The sequence below is a fragment of the Hevea brasiliensis genome, chromosome 14 (genome assembly GCF_030052815.1).
Source record: "Hevea brasiliensis isolate MT/VB/25A 57/8 chromosome 14, ASM3005281v1, whole genome shotgun sequence".
In the NCBI taxonomy this organism is placed as follows: Eukaryota; Viridiplantae; Streptophyta; class Magnoliopsida; order Malpighiales; family Euphorbiaceae; genus Hevea; species Hevea brasiliensis.
The window spans coordinates 2,980,122-2,996,261 of NC_079506.1; the positions used below are offsets into that span (position 1 = coordinate 2,980,122).

Sequence of the window (16,140 nt, forward strand, 5' to 3'; positions counted from 1 at the left end):
GGTTCCTGATTAATGGGATTCATCTTGAAGGAAAAAAAGGAAGCGCTGGCCATATCTCCCCACCACGTCCCCCCGCCCCCCTGCCCCTCTGTCCCTATACCCTTACTTGACAAGTCAAAAGGTGCACTTTGCAATTATGAAATGAAATCTGCTTTCACATGTTGAGGCAGATTCTTTTTAAAATATTTGAAGTGCTGATGTATTTAATTCTTTTAAGTATTGTAATGCAGTTGCAAATTTAGAAGAACTTAAATAAAATAATTTAGACTACTTTCTCTTAATCTGAATAAATATCCATCACCAGTAGTATGCTCAGAAGAAAGCAAGGAACGGTTGGCTTTAAGTAGCCCAAACAGATGATTTAGTTATTTGTATTGGCACTGGCAGCAACTTTCTTTTAGGAAAGGTTTGTAGGAATATATTGCTCTTTGAAGTTTAGTCCTTGATTCATAGGACTTGCCAGACAAAATGTATAATGGATTGAGTAATTTTGCCTAGAGAACCAGGGAAATTCATTTTTATTGTAATGTTAAGAAATCAATTAAGCCTATGCCTTTTTGCATATGCATGTCTTGTAACTTGATTGTTGAGCTTGGTCTGCGTTTCAACTCGATAGTGAAGATGAAGACAGATTCTTACAAATGAAAAATGTAAATTTTTTTTTGAACTCCATCTTGAACTCTTTCCCATTTCAAATATTTATCCTTGAATCTTCAGATTATTGCTCAATTTATAAATGACATCCTCTTTTGATTGACTTGAATTGCTACAGGAGCAACTACTTATGAACTGATATGAAGTAATCGTCAGTGTAGACTATTTCTGAAAGCAACAGTCATTTTGAAATTCATTGTTTTTTCTGATGCGGTACAACATCATTTGTGTGGGGCAGTAGGGGGTAAGAAGGCATTAAAACTTCATCCTCAATCTTGTGTTAAGGTATCTCAATGCACCACTCTCAGTCATGAAAAGGTAACCTGACAGTTTCCAAGACTCATCTTCCAATAAAGCTCTTGCATGTGCATACAACATTATTATAGGAATGAAACATTTTCATAGAATGTGAATATGCATAAACTACATTAGATTGCTTTGAGTAGAGAAAAGGAAATTCCCACACGCTAGATATGCTTTATGGTGCTGAGCCTGAGAATGGGTTTACCTGCTGTGCTTCTCAATAAAAGTGGAGCCTAACCACAAGGTACCTTTCATGTGGATTTTTTAGCGAATTAGTTGCCTGTTTACTATGGGGTTGCTATATATTGACCGTGGCATTCATTTGAAGCATAGAATTCTTTGGAAACCTTAAATGATAAGGTACTAAAATGAATTAGCCATCAGTTTTTCTATCTGCAGTCATGAGTTCCTTTCTATTTGAGTGTTTTTAACAAAAAGAGCAGAGATTGGTCCACTAGCACAAATGCAACTGTCCTGTTATGATGCCTGTGTTCAAACTGTGCCTTGGGCTTTAGTTTTGGTCTTTATTGGATGCTAGTTAAGAATCATTACATTACCATCATCTATCGACTTCATACAATACATTGATTACATAGAAAACTCTATCAATTGTAAATAATCATGTTCATCATTTCATAAAATTACGCTACAGCTTTTAAATTTATTCTTTCTGTATGTTTTTGTTTAATAAATTATATAAATATCATTAGATTTATGTCAAATTGATTTTCTTGATTATGGCTGATTAATCAAGTGCTCATCATTCAATCAAACCTGACCAGGCTGACAGTGGAGGATTTTGCCTCATGATCATGTTGGATATTTGGCTGTGTAATAATACATCACAGGGTGGGGTTGTCTTCCTTCAAAAAATTAATTATATACATGATATTGTAAATTCTTATGCATTATGAGTTGGGTGGTCATCTATTGTCTCTTATTGTTATTTCATTTTCTTTAGCATGAACCCTACAACTCTGCCCATGGGGAACACCTTATAATTATATGATAGGAATTGAATTAGCAAAATTGATCTAAGCCATGTCTTTGTGCCTGGCAACTTGTTTAGATGGCCCCAGTAGGAGGCATCTGATGATGATGATGATGATATGAAGGTGATGGGGCTGACAATGATAAAAAGAAAGCACAGTCTCTGAATAATGATTGCACCAGACAATGGCCATGATTGTGAAGCAGGGGGAGAGAGAGAGAGAGGAGTATTTCTATGTCTATATCTATATTTATATTCAACAGTTGACATGTACATGAGTCTAGATTACTTTGATCATGTCCAATATAAATATTATGTATATTGAATGATGATCCTTGCAAATGAAAGCATAGCATGCATACACAAGAATCAATCAATATGCTTGTACTGTTGTGGGAAGCACGCACAAAGCAAGAGATATGATTTATTGTTATTATTATTATTTTCCTTTTGGTGAATATCTCTTGCTCTTGATTGTTGATTAATATATTAAGTTGGGAGATGTTGAGAAATCAATAATTGGCAGATTTTGTGGCAGATTCATATCCGTTGTCATCACCAACAAAAGTCCAAATGAAATATATGTATATACAAGTGATTTTGTAGATGAAAATGAAATGTTATCAAAGTGATGTGGAGATGATATATATATATATGCAATGATGAGGATTGACTGACTGTCATATGCACGCCTAACAACAGATGATGTGACCATTGTAGGGGAGGGCCTAACTTTTTAGACAGCAACTCTCCTACCCTACCACCCCCTTCTTCTTCTTCTTCATCATTTTCTTATCTTCTTATCAGGTAATCACATTACACGCTTCCACCAATGTAGGCCTGGCTTACGGTTTGGTTCGGTCGAAATTGATAGTTTTAATCTCATAAATTAGACTAATTTTCACCCATAGAGAATAAATTTTTATTTTAGATAATTTTAAGGATATATTTTATTATATCAATTTAATGTATTTTAAAAAAAATTATAAAATACTTTAATAAAATCAAATTCTAGTTGATAAAAATAAAATTTCTCGGTACTTTCAACTGATATCTACCCATCTGGATAATTAAGTTTGACAACTTTAATGGGTGGGACTGCTCATGCTTCAATGAAAAATGATTAAATTCTTCAGGTGAAAAACATGTACACTTAATAATATTGAAGGAAATAAAGAATGTAAGAATAATGTTGCGAGAGAAAAGAAATTAGGCAATGATGAGGAAGGGACAATTTGCCCTACCCAAACAAGGCATAATCCCTTATTCAATATGTTTCAATCACACATATAATTATTGCACACTTAAAAGTGGCCCCCTACCACATAACTCAAGCAATAAAAAAATAATAATTAAAATTGGAAAAAGTTACTACTGTACTAGCACTCTGTTTGGATTGAAGGATTGAAAAAATAAAGATGAAAGGAAATTTTGGAAGAAATAAATGGTAGGACTTGTCCCCTTCAAACGGTGCAGCTGTCCCTCCTCCTTCCCTGGCCGGAAACCTAACTTTCCAATCCCAACCCACCCACACTTTATTCATTGCATTACTTGTATTATTGGCTCATCTAATCCCTTTCATCCACACCCCAAAGCTCATCCTCTTCATGGAATAGAGGATTACCTTCTCCATATAAAACAGGCGACAAAATTCGCCATTGGGTGTGTGGATTTCAATTAACTCTAATTTAAGTTTTGATCTGAGTGATTGTAAATGTGTTAATAAAAAGTAGCTGTTGTGGATGATTTGATGCATGGTGGGTACATAATTAATAAATTTGACATTCTCTTAATTCATGCAGTAGACTCTGTTTGAAGAACGCATGCCATGACATCACCCGCTAAATTAATCATCTTTTAAACAAGATTCCCACGTAGATCCTTTCTCATGATTTTTCATCTTTCCATTTGCTTTTACTTTCTTTCTTTGAAACTTCACTTTTCCTACGCATTTCTCAGACTTTTCCACCTAAAGCCAGATTTTGCCTTTCTTTTTTGAGTTTTTTCTACATTTTTTTTTATGTATGTTGATTGAAATTAAAAGGTTAATTAAAAAATTAGTGTTATAGAATCGCATGCAGCCGTACAAGTCCAAAGACTGGTTAGGTATTAATTATTTGCCAGTTAGTGTCACAATCGGATCCCATGAGCCGGACCTGCACTAGGACCTGAGCCGACATAAAGCTCTCAAGGCCCGTAATAAGTCTTTTTGTTCTCAAATCCATAACCAATACCCAAAAACTGAGGTCCAACAAGTAAATAAAATAAAAATAAAGTGTTATGTTATATTTTTATTCAAGTCAACCCAACCCGATAACTATTAAAATCTAAAGCCAAGGGAGTTGAGTTCAATCCTGATACATCAATTACAAACTATATAAATATCATAAAAATTTTTATTTATTGATATCAAAAACTTAAATTAACATAGTCTTCAACAAGAGCCATGCTACAGCTAATACATACGGAGTTCTAAATTTCAAATTTAGAAAATAATAAAATAAATAAATAATTGATGTTAAACCTGCAAGGAAAAAAATATGTTACTTTGAAAAAGGAACTCCCCCTGTATCCTAGAAAAAATAGGGTAAACAGGAGTAAGCGTTCGACTTATAGAATAAGATATTGATTTTTAAAAACAATTTCTATAACTATCTAGTTCTAATGAATCTCTAAGGATGAAATGTAACACCGATCAGCAACTTCACCAATTTCAAGCAATATTCGCACAAAGAATAATTTGGAGCACTCACACACACCAATACATCACAACATGTATATACATATGGGAACTGATCCTTTATACAACTCTCTTAATCCAAGGCCTGTCAGCGAGATCAACTCGAGCCGGACTTTCTCTTAATAATTTAAATGCGGGGGTCAGCGAGATCAACTCAAAGCCGTACTCACCCCGACTTTCTCAAAAAGGACCCGGCCCCAAGCGAGACTAGCTCAAGTCTATTTGTTCGTCCTACCGATATCCATCACACCACACCACATGCACGCCGACACACGCACACAGTTCAAAATTACCCTAAGGTGACATCTACATCCATTTTTCAAATAAAAAAATACAACACGGAACGTGTCTAGTATTTAACTACATACATATATTTATATAATAATATTGAAATTGTAAATAAAATCAATATCTACTCACAAATTAATCGAAAGTCACTGCGGCGGCTGAGCGGAGGAGAAAGGCTGGCCCGGCTCACCTAAACATTATATAAAAAATTTTATCAATATTTATTCAAACAAAATTTGAAAGAGTCAAAGGACAAATTTTAAGTTTTGCCAAAAATCCGGTAAAATTTCTCTTACACCTAGGGCCTACCCAACCTTCAAAATGATCCAAATAATACTTCTAATACCCAAATCTCATATCCACACCTTATCATCATCATATGGCCTCTCCTGGACCCTCTAAAATATTCAATACTCATAATTTGAAAAATTATATTTTAGTCCCTATAACTATCATTTTATTATAAATCATTCAAACAAGCTCCAAAATTTCTAAAATTCTGCTCCACGGTCCTTAACAATATTATGAAGCTAATACAAGTGGAATTATAATTTTCTAACATTCCACGAATATTTTATGGATTTTTAATCTAAACTAGGCACTATATAATTGAAAAAACTTAGGGTTCGGGTTTACCTACGTTAATTCTGACGCTTGGAATGAGTTCGGGGCATCTAAAAATGATGGGATAGCCTATAACTTCGATTCAGTTCTGAAGTGGTTCCAGCAGCTTATTTGCTCGGCCCGAAATTACAAATCCGAGCGATGATCAAATTGCCACGAAACGAAAGTATTTACGCAAAGCCTACAACACCAAGGGTTAGAATAAAATATTTATATTTGCATATAAAATAATGATTTGAAAATTAGGGGTGTTACAGTTAGTCTCTCTGGGCCTAGGCTTCATGTGCAACTGATCTTAATCACCTTCTTAATTATATATATGGCATATAATTGGATTATTATCACATTTCTCTAATCTAATATTTCTTCTTAATTTCACCCTAATTTCTTACGTATCATAAAACAACTCTCTGCATTCTTCTAAATTTTCAAACATCACATCCCTATATTATTCCTAACCCTAAGTCTAACTTGGACTATGCCTTCACCATTATTATCATTGGGGTCTTTTCCTCCACATCAAAAGAATTACTCTAATACCTCAAAATTTAAACTTTAATCAACATAATAGGGAGTAAATTAGATCCAATACCCTACTCGGCTCAACTTTGAAATTATACACTTAAATTAAAGTATTGATTATGGTAGAAGAGTTTTACTAATGGATTTTGTTAGGGCACATGAATAGATAAACTATTTTAATCATTGTTACATGATTTTATTTTTATAATAAGTTAGTGAATCATTTATAATAAATTTTATTATTATTATTATTAGTGAATCTTATTATATAAACTAAAATCTAGTGGATTTGACAAATGCATGAGCTAAAAAGGGAGCTCCAATGCCAATTAACTATGCTTAATGGATGCATTTTTCTTTGTTTTCTTAGACTCTTAGTCTGGCTTTATCATATATTTTCCAACGAATTCCAACGGTTCATACTTCTAAAGTTGTTTCCATTGGCCAACTGATTTTGAAATGTGTCCATATTTAACCGGAAGTGCGTTTTGTTAGTTGGGAAGCCATTTCCCCCTTAACTACGCTCCATTTTCACATGTTCTTCCAACCATCACTCTGAATTTTTATTTAGCGTAACCGTTATATAAACAACAATTTAATCATAATTATTATAGGACCCACTATAATCAATCGTTACAATGAAATTGTCATCAGTTTTATTATATAATTTTTCCATGGCCCCATACTACCATTTATTTTTTTACTTTGAATGCCACTTTGCATATTAAAAGAAAAAAAAAATACACACACATACAAAAGTTGTTGAAATGATGCTCTTCCATAAAACTATATGGTGTATATGCTCATGATGAAGCTTGTTTGGGGTGGGGTAGACATCTCTACATACATTGCTAACAATTTTGAGTATGGCAGGGGAACCACATCATCACTCTAAAGGATTTATATAAATTGTTTAATTATTAATTGTTTGGCATACCCATGTAATTAATTAACTCGAGACTTGCATTTTTCACATCCCTAGCCCCAGTCAAAGTTTTTGAAATCTCATCAACTTGTTACAGACATTTATAATGAGCTCAACTAATCATGCATGTTTCACAATGATGTATTGCGATCAATGTCTATACATATAATGCAAGTCATATTATGATCAACATCTTCATCATTGTACAATGTGAATGCAACATATATGCATATACAATAATTATATTAAGAAAAATATTAACGTGAATTACGAGCACATATTTGAACCGTTTATTTATGTGGATCCCATAAAAATTTTGAATATATTAAAAGATAAAATTCATAAAATCAATTATTCCATAATCAAGACACTCTCTTATTATCATCTAAGAAGACTAAGATCATATTGAGATATAATAACATGGAGTGATAATAATAGCATTGAAGCAAATGTGGTATTATGTTTGTCATTATGCTAATGGATGGGATTTTACAACCAAAATTAACTAATCTTTTAGGGTTTATGAATTTTCATTTCTATATTTTCAAGCCTAGCTAATTACTTGCTTTATTTATATAAAGAGACAATTAATTAATTTGACTCTTGAACTAATCACGTTTATAAATGGGTAATTTCATCATAATTAATAGATAACAACAAAAGTCTAATTAAATGTCAAGTAATTTTTTGACACCATTATGATCCTATTCAACGTCAATATTTTTTTTTTTTATTATCATATCTCAATTATATTTATGTATTTTTCAACCTTGCTTTCAAAGATGTCAAATGAGATTTTGATTTGCTAAATAAAATCAGAATTAATCATTGAAACAACACCACAAAATAATTAATGAAGGTAGAAAATTGGATTAATAGATCATGTTCTAAACATGGACATACAAATATTCATATAATATTCATGCTTAAGTGACTTGTTTAAGTATGTATAATTACTTTAAATTTGATTTTTTATGAATTTAATATATAAAATAAATAAATTTTACATATTTGAACTTCGTTTGTTTCATAAAAAATATTTTACTGAAAAATATTTTCTATATTTTTTAGTATTTAGAACACTCAGAAAAATTAGTTAACAAAAAATATTTTTTTAGTTAAAGAGAAAATCAAGTCATTTTTAAGGAAAATGACTTCTATTTTCTCAAAAGTGGAAATCATTTTCTATTTTATAAATTTTAATAATTTTATTAAAATACAAATATAATTATACATATATAAAATAAATACATATCATTAATTTTAACATTATAAATAAATAATAAAAAATTTTATAAAATAAATAAAATTTTATATTTTAAATTAATAATAAATAAAATTTATATAAAAAAATTATTATATATAAATTAGATTATATATTTTATATATTGAATTCATGTTACAGCGATCATAAACAAAATTTTGCAATGTGATGTCCATAGTCATTTAAAACATGAAGGGCCAAAAATTTCAAAGAGAAGTTATGAATCACGCCTGCTCTCAAATCTTCTCCCAATTATTATACTCCCAATCATTTGTTGCCCACGCGCTGCTCCTCTGAGACTGGGTTTACTAAACTAACATCTCATCTCCCTCCCACCCTCCCAATCAAAATAGGGTTTCACGGGTAAACATACAGATTTAATTTTATGAGTTATTTTATAAAAATTAATTTAACATCGTAAAAATTACTATAATTAAAAATTAAAAATTTTTAAATTAATTTATTAATTATTTTATATATTAAATTATATTATTTTATTAATTTAAAAAAATATAATGAATAAAACACATCTTTTCTTTTATTTTTTTATTTTTTTTATTATTAATTAATAATTAAATAATTTATTTATAAAATAATTAATAAATCAATAAATTAATTTAAAAATATTTAATTTTTAATTATAATAATTTTTATAAAATTAAATTAAATTTTAATAATTTTTATAAAAATATTCATAAAATTAAAGTTGGCGTGTGATAATTACCCGGGTTTCACGTGTATTTGTCAACCTGGGATTGTTGGTCAAACTGCTTTCCCACAACCAACCCCAAAATCAAGCAAAAGAAAATTTTTCTCTTTAATTGTAATTTTAAATATTTAAAATATATATTATTTGACAGACAGGAGAAGAGCAAAGGATCTCTATAAAGAGACTTTCTACTGCTTTCACTCCAACACCACCTTTCTTTCTTTGTCTCTGATTCATGCAAAGAAGATGGAGCTTGGTTTAAGCTTAGGAGATGCTTCAAAGCCATTTGGGTTCATCGATAAATCTAGAGATATCACCACCAACAACAGAAGCAGCAGCAGCTTAGGCTTTTGCATGGCCTTATCTATTGGTCCAAATCCTACAAATCAACAAGAATTGCAACTAGAACAAGAACAAGAACACAGCAATGATAATTCTACAGATTCAGCAACAACAACCAAAATCAAAACACCAACTAATCTCTCCCCCTTAGATCCACCTTTGATCCAACTTGATCTTCTACCAAACACTCCTGTCACTCGCAGCAACCTCCATGCCCTTCCTTGGCCTTCCTCTGATAACGGTATGCTATCTCCCAATGCCCTTTTCTTTCTTTTCATTTTGGCATCTTCTTGTTTCTTATATCTGTTTCGACTCGGATTCGAACTCAGACTTTGCAGTGCTTCTATCTAAATGTGTTTTTCCCTTTTGTTTTCTACAGGGAGTTGTGAAGTGGCTTCATCAGGGAACATGGCCAGATCAGGGTTAGATGTGAATAGGCTCCCAGCTGTTGAGGAGGCTGAGGATGGGGCTGCACTTTCATCTTCTCCTCCCAACAGTGCTGCTTCATCGTTTCAGATGGATTTCTCCATATACAGTAAAAATGGAAATCAAGAAACTGAGGTTGAGAGAGCTTCTTCTAGAGCTAGTGATGAGGATGACAACGGTAATACCAGGAAGAAACTCAGGCTTTCTAAGGAACAGTCTGCTTTCCTTGAAGAAAGCTTCAAAGAACACAGTACTCTAAATCCTGTAAGGAATTAAACAACTTTAATCTGTAATTTATTATTAATCTTGATTTCTTGATTTTGATTAGATATTTCTTGGTTAATAATGGTACAGAAACAAAAACTTGCACTTGCAAAGCAGCTTAATCTCCGTCCTCGCCAAGTAGAAGTCTGGTTTCAGAACAGAAGAGCAAGGTATGCTGGTGCTTTCCGATCTTGATTCTTTGAAAGAAAAATCTAGTGAATCGTTGGCTTGGATTTTTAATATTGATACATGTTTATATATAGGACCAAGTTGAAGCAAACAGAGGTGGATTGTGAGTACTTGAAGAGGTGCTGCGAGACATTAACAGAAGAGAATAGAAGACTTCATAAGGAGCTTCAAGAATTGAGAGCTTTAAAGACTTCAAATCCATTCTACATGCAACTACCTGCCACCACTCTAACTATGTGCCCTTCTTGTGAGAGAGTTGCCACTACCACGTCGGCTACCGTGACAACCACCACTACCACCGTTACTCCAAGCACAACGATGAAGCCCACCAGTAATACCACCACCAATAATAATAATAATAATAGCAGTGCTGAACCCACAGTCACAGCCACAGGGTTGTCCCTGGCAAGACCCGGCCGGTTCTATCCATTTTCTCATCATCAGCCCTCATCTTCTTGAAATTAGAGATAGATAAAGGTTCTCGTTTTTGAAGATCTGTACATAAATATGCAAAGTTTTGGAGCGAATCTTGATAGGCAAATTAATTCTGTTGATGATTTGATGGGTTAAAATTACTTAGTTATTGGGATCATGTTCTTGGAGGGGAATTTTTAAATTAACTTGGAGTTTTGTATTCTGGTTTAATTTTGTCATATGAAAGAATGCATCAGAAAAACAGAGTAATTAAGAAAAAAAAATAGAGGATATTCATGCGTTAACTATTAATGTTATTGTATAATATAATCAATAAATTATACTCGATAAAATTAATGCAATTCATAAGTATTGATGTTTATCTGAGAATCTACACAAGTTTTGACGTGCAATACATAAAGAATATGATAATCTCTTCAGTTTTTAAGTCGGTAATAAAATATAGTTGATATGATATGTAAATATTGAATGGATTAGTGTGTAATTAATGAATAAAAAGGAATAGATTAATGAAAGAAATGGGAGGAGTGGATTAAGGGCTGCTTTAAGAAAGGGTAGATTTTATATATGTGTGGGGTTGGTTTTGATGATTGCATTCAAAGCCAACATTGATTATAAAGAGGAAATTAAAGTGTTATATTCTAGGAAAGTAGGGACAGAACAAGGACAGGGGTCAGGCGTTAGGGATGCTCTATTCATTAATATGTCCCTTAAAGTAGGGTACCCTTTACACATTTTGGGACACTCCCAATTATGTGTACACAAGGCAAGTACGTTTCCTCATTATTCTTTCTCTGCATACACAGGTTGCAAGGCACGTGAATTCTCACCAGAATATATATATATATATATTGAAATTTCAGATTTTATTTATCTTATTTTTTTTTTAATAATATAGCACCATCTTTAACTTCAAATAATAATAATAATAACGACCAAAGGCCCACATTGAAATCCTTATTGGGAATTATATAAGCTAAAGGAGAACATGACCTAATCACCTAATTAGAAAGTTGAACTACATTATTATTATTATATATAATCCAATGATTTGTGCTGTGTCTATCTCACTAATGATTTCATAAGCATCCATTAAAATAGAATAATAAAATTTAATATATAATTTGTTCAATGGAAACATCGATGTACAAATTAAGATATTTGTTAGCTCTTGAAAGAATGTGATAAAGAAAGAGGCAGACTCTCCTAATTTTCCTATTAAAATAAAGGGGGCATGCAGATGGGTTTATCTTGTTTATATGGTGGAGAAGAATTCCTAGGTAAAGAGCCATTATTGATAGTGGATTCAAAGATTGTGAACTGATGGCTCCAAGAAAACTACACTCTCTCGTAAATGGTCTCACCTGTTACCTGCCTGCCCCTTTGCTTCTCTGTGGGGTCTGCTCCCCAATGGAACACTTCTTCACCAATCTCTCTCTCTCTCTCTCTCTCTCTCTCATAGATATAATTAAAGGTGATAAATGAGTCAGGTCAAATTTTCAATAATTTTAAATTATATATTAATCATAAATTATTGAATTAATTGTTAATTTTTTTTTTTACAATATTTTCGAATTAGATGTGGATATCACTTAATTAAAGTAAAAAAGAGTTTGTTAAATTTGTTTATTTAGGTTTGGGTTATAAATTAAAGGTTTGCATGAATTGATTTATGATTAGATTGCCACCACTCCCTCAAAACTCAACCATTCCTCTCTTGCCTAGTCAATTTCGGATTGACTCTGCTAGCTAATATTTTCTTATCAAAATTTTATTATTTATATCAATTAATGAGTTTCTCCTTTAAAATTAATTAAAATGTTATAAAATATATGTTATATAATTAATATTATTATAGAGAAAATAAATAGAATTCAACTCATTTAAAAAATTATTAATTTAATAAATAAAATTGTCTAAATTTTTATATTTATTATAATTTTTTTATCTCAAATTGATATAGGATAACACACCTTTCGCATCTATGTAGAAATATTTATAAAAATATTATAATTATGAAAAACAATGCCACGTAACAGCATCACAAGAATATCTCATCATCTTCGTGTATATATATATATATATATATATATATATATATATATATATATATATTTCATTAAATTCACATTGAACGAGTAAGAAAAAGGACAGGTGTACAATCAATAAACATTTATAAGATCTTGAACACTTTATTTTCTATTTTTCTCTTATTCAATTCTTGCGATCTGGGAGAGAATCATAATTAAAAAAAAAATTCAAATACACGTGTCAAGGACCCACATGAGGAGGGTGGCATGTACCACACGCTAAATTGCAATCATATGGAAGTGTGAAAGGCAACAATCCAATACATTAGAAGTTAGAACCCTAAAGGAGTTGAAATTTGGAAAAAAAAATAAATGCTTTTTGACTCTTCACAAACCTCATTCTTATCCCCTCCAAACCTAAAAATTACATTTTATATAAATAAAAAATTCAATTATTAATTATCTATAATTTGAAGATAGATGGATGGTGGTAGTTAGGTCAGCATGATTAATTTTAATTATTATTTAAAAGAAATTTAGTCCATTTATAAAATAAGAGCTTTGCTAAATGGATCAATTCTATCCGGATAGAATTGATTTTTTTTTGTTGTGTAATGTCACTTTAACCCTTGTCTATTTGAATTAATATTTTTAAAATTTTTTACTCTTTCTCTTATATTTTGACTTTGAATTTAACTCTCTCTCTATTAAATGGATATCTCGCTGTAGTTTCTCTACAATTGAGAAGATATCCAGCTGTAGCGTTTATTAGTTGGAGTATTTCAATTGAATAGAGCTTCAGCATTTAATTCTTTATTTGATTTCCAGTACTCATGCCACGGTTTTCGTTTCACCATTTTCATTTCTATTTAAACAAAGTTCAAGCAAAGGGACGTTCACATTCATAGAAAAACCATCAGAGCATTTTTTTTTATTCTTCAGAAGATTATGAAGAATCGTAAAACATGTGGTAACATAATAAGCATATTGTATTCCCCATGGCTAGTATTGTCCCGGCTAGCGCTAGGCAAGTAATCAATTTCAAGAAGATTTCCAAGATCTCAAGATTCTCTCCGATTTGGGATTGATGTGGGATTTTTGCACCCCCCTCTCCTCCCTCCTCCCCTCTTTTTGGGGGCCTCGGGCTTTGCCGGTCACCCACCAGAGAGACCGAGACCAGAGTGCTCGACCCCCCCCATTCCATGGTCGTGACGGTGGAAGCCCACCTGCACGCCCTGCACCACACACACACACCACACACAGAGAGAGGAGTATAATATAATAAAAATAAAACGATCCGATCCATCCTATATTGTGCGCTGCTGGCAAAACACCACTAGGCCTCTCACGGATTTGTCCCTTAGACTTTTACACTCAAAAGTGCGCTAACCAGTATTCCAAGACCACCTAATTTAAGTCCAGGATCTCTCCCGTACTTTGCCGATGTGGGATTTGCCTAAGGCACCTTTTTGCAATGTAACAGCCCGATCCATCTCCAGTTAGTATTGTCCGCTTTGGCCTGTGAGCCTCACGGATTTGTCCCTTGGGAGGTTTCGTTCCCAAAAGCACGCTGACCAGGTGAGGAAGGCACCTACATATATGGCCCAAATCTTTCCTTCCCGTTTCAGATGTGAGACACAAAGTTCCACCCCAGTGCGTACCTGGTTGAACAAGCTCGTCCCAACCCCATCCCTGGGTCGTGACAAGCCCACCAGCTTTCGCCTGGTGCGTCCTCACACCACACACCATATAAGAGGGAGTCCAGCTCTGATACCACAATGTAACAACCCGATCCATCTCCAGTTAGAATTGTCCGCTTTGGCTCGTGGGCCTCACGGATTTGTCCCTTGAGAGGTTTCATTACCAAAAGCATGCTGACTAGGTGAGAAAGGCACCCACATATATGGCCCAAATTTTTCCTTCTCGTTTCCTATGTGAGACATGAAGTTCCACCCCAGTGCATAGCTGGTTGAACAAGCATGTCCCAACCCCATCCCTGGGTCGTGACAAAGATCTAAGCTATATGTTATGTTCAAGGGAATCAAACCCGGAATCTATCATTCATGGAAAGAATGTGCTCCTCTTGTCTTAGGCGTAAGTAAAAGTATTTACAAGGCTTATGGTACTATGGATGAGGCCATTAATGCGTATAATTCATATGGACTTAAATATGAACTCGAACATGAAGTTAGTGAAAAATTGACACGAAGTTGGATATGGACTTGGATATTGAGTAAAAATTCATTCTCCAATCTTTATATAGCATTCCAGGCAGTAACTTATGTTGACTTGGATATAGACTTGGATATGGAGTTAGTTGTTAGGTGATATGGACTTGAATATGAAGTTAGTTATTAATTGATATAAGGTTGCCAACTTCATATTGCCATTAAAAACATTATGAGGTGTATTATTTTTAAAGAGTTATACGACCAATCACATGTTCTTTTTAAGTCCCATTTTTTGGCACTATCTAGGGTAACCCCAAAGGCCAATTATCTTCATTTTTTGCCATAAGTAGAAAACAACTACGATTATTGAAGAATTTTTTACAATAAGAAGATAATTTAAGATAGTAATAGTGCCACACCATACCCCTCTGTAAGATATAACATGATCCCGTAGAATACCTAATGAACTACCGAACTTCACCTACCGATAACTCATTAAGTACCCTACAAGGGATTTTAAAATAATTTTCTTACTTTTATACAACTTCTTCAATTTCACAATCATCCCAATCAATTTCAACATCACTTATCAATTTTCAAAAATTCAAATCCACAATTTTCAATTCAAATATCATCCAAAATATTACTAATTAATTTCATTCAAATTAAAATAAAATACTTTCATTCATATGTAATTAAATGTAAAACAATTTATATACATCATACTAAAAATTTACACTAAGAAAAATCCAAACCAGAATTTATTATAAGCTTTATACAACTGCTCATAACCAATTTTACATGTCCATACATTTACATACATCAAAATAGTTTTTACAATCAGGGTATAAAATATACCCGATAGACTTCAAGGCAAGTAGCTCTTCAATCCTCAGCAGCTTACTTTGCTGCTCCTCTAGTCTCTATATCTACGACAGCAATAACAGCCATCGCTAACACAAATACATCTTGATCAGAGATAGAGAATGTACCAGCTACAACATCAGAAGTCTCAGCCTCTTCTCGCTGTCTCATTACATAAACTCTGGCTGAAATACTTCCTCAGGCCGATCGACCAACAAGACTCGATCGCTGCAAAGGCTCTAACTCTACCTCTTCCTCTGCCAACCGGTTATAAACCTCTGAGAGCAGGACTCTAAATAGTTCCTTCTGCAGTCGTAGGAGCTGGACCGAATCTAGGAGTACTAGTGTAGTCTTTTGCAATATGACCCTTGCCTCCACAGTTAAAACAGGCTCCTGTGG

General features: G+C 32.9%; 1 protein-coding gene across 1 annotated transcript; it reads left to right on the plus strand.

Moving 5' to 3' along the window:
• Nucleotides 1–9,179: 9,179 nt before the first annotated feature.
• Nucleotides 9,180–10,886, plus strand: LOC110669308 (homeobox-leucine zipper protein HOX11). The gene is made up of 4 exons (XM_021830912.2): nt 9,180–9,603; nt 9,742–10,052; nt 10,143–10,222; nt 10,316–10,886. The coding sequence occupies exons 1-4, from the start codon at nt 9,267–9,269 to the stop codon at nt 10,698–10,700; spliced, it is 1,113 nt and encodes a 370-aa protein (XP_021686604.2). The 5' UTR covers nt 9,180–9,266; the 3' UTR covers nt 10,701–10,886.
• Nucleotides 10,887–16,140: the final 5,254 nt, after the last annotated feature.

Coding starts and splice junctions, on each gene's coding strand:
- LOC110669308 (XM_021830912.2), top strand. CDS start 9,267: ATGGAGCTTGGTTTAAGCTTAGGAGATGCTTCAAAGCCATTTGGGTTC. Junction 9,604..9,741: donor TTGGCCTTCCTCTGATAACG/GTATGCTATCTC, acceptor TGTTTTCTACAG/GGAGTTGTGAAGTGGCTTCA. Junction 10,223..10,315: donor TTTCAGAACAGAAGAGCAAG/GTATGCTGGTGC, acceptor GTTTATATATAG/GACCAAGTTGAAGCAAACAG.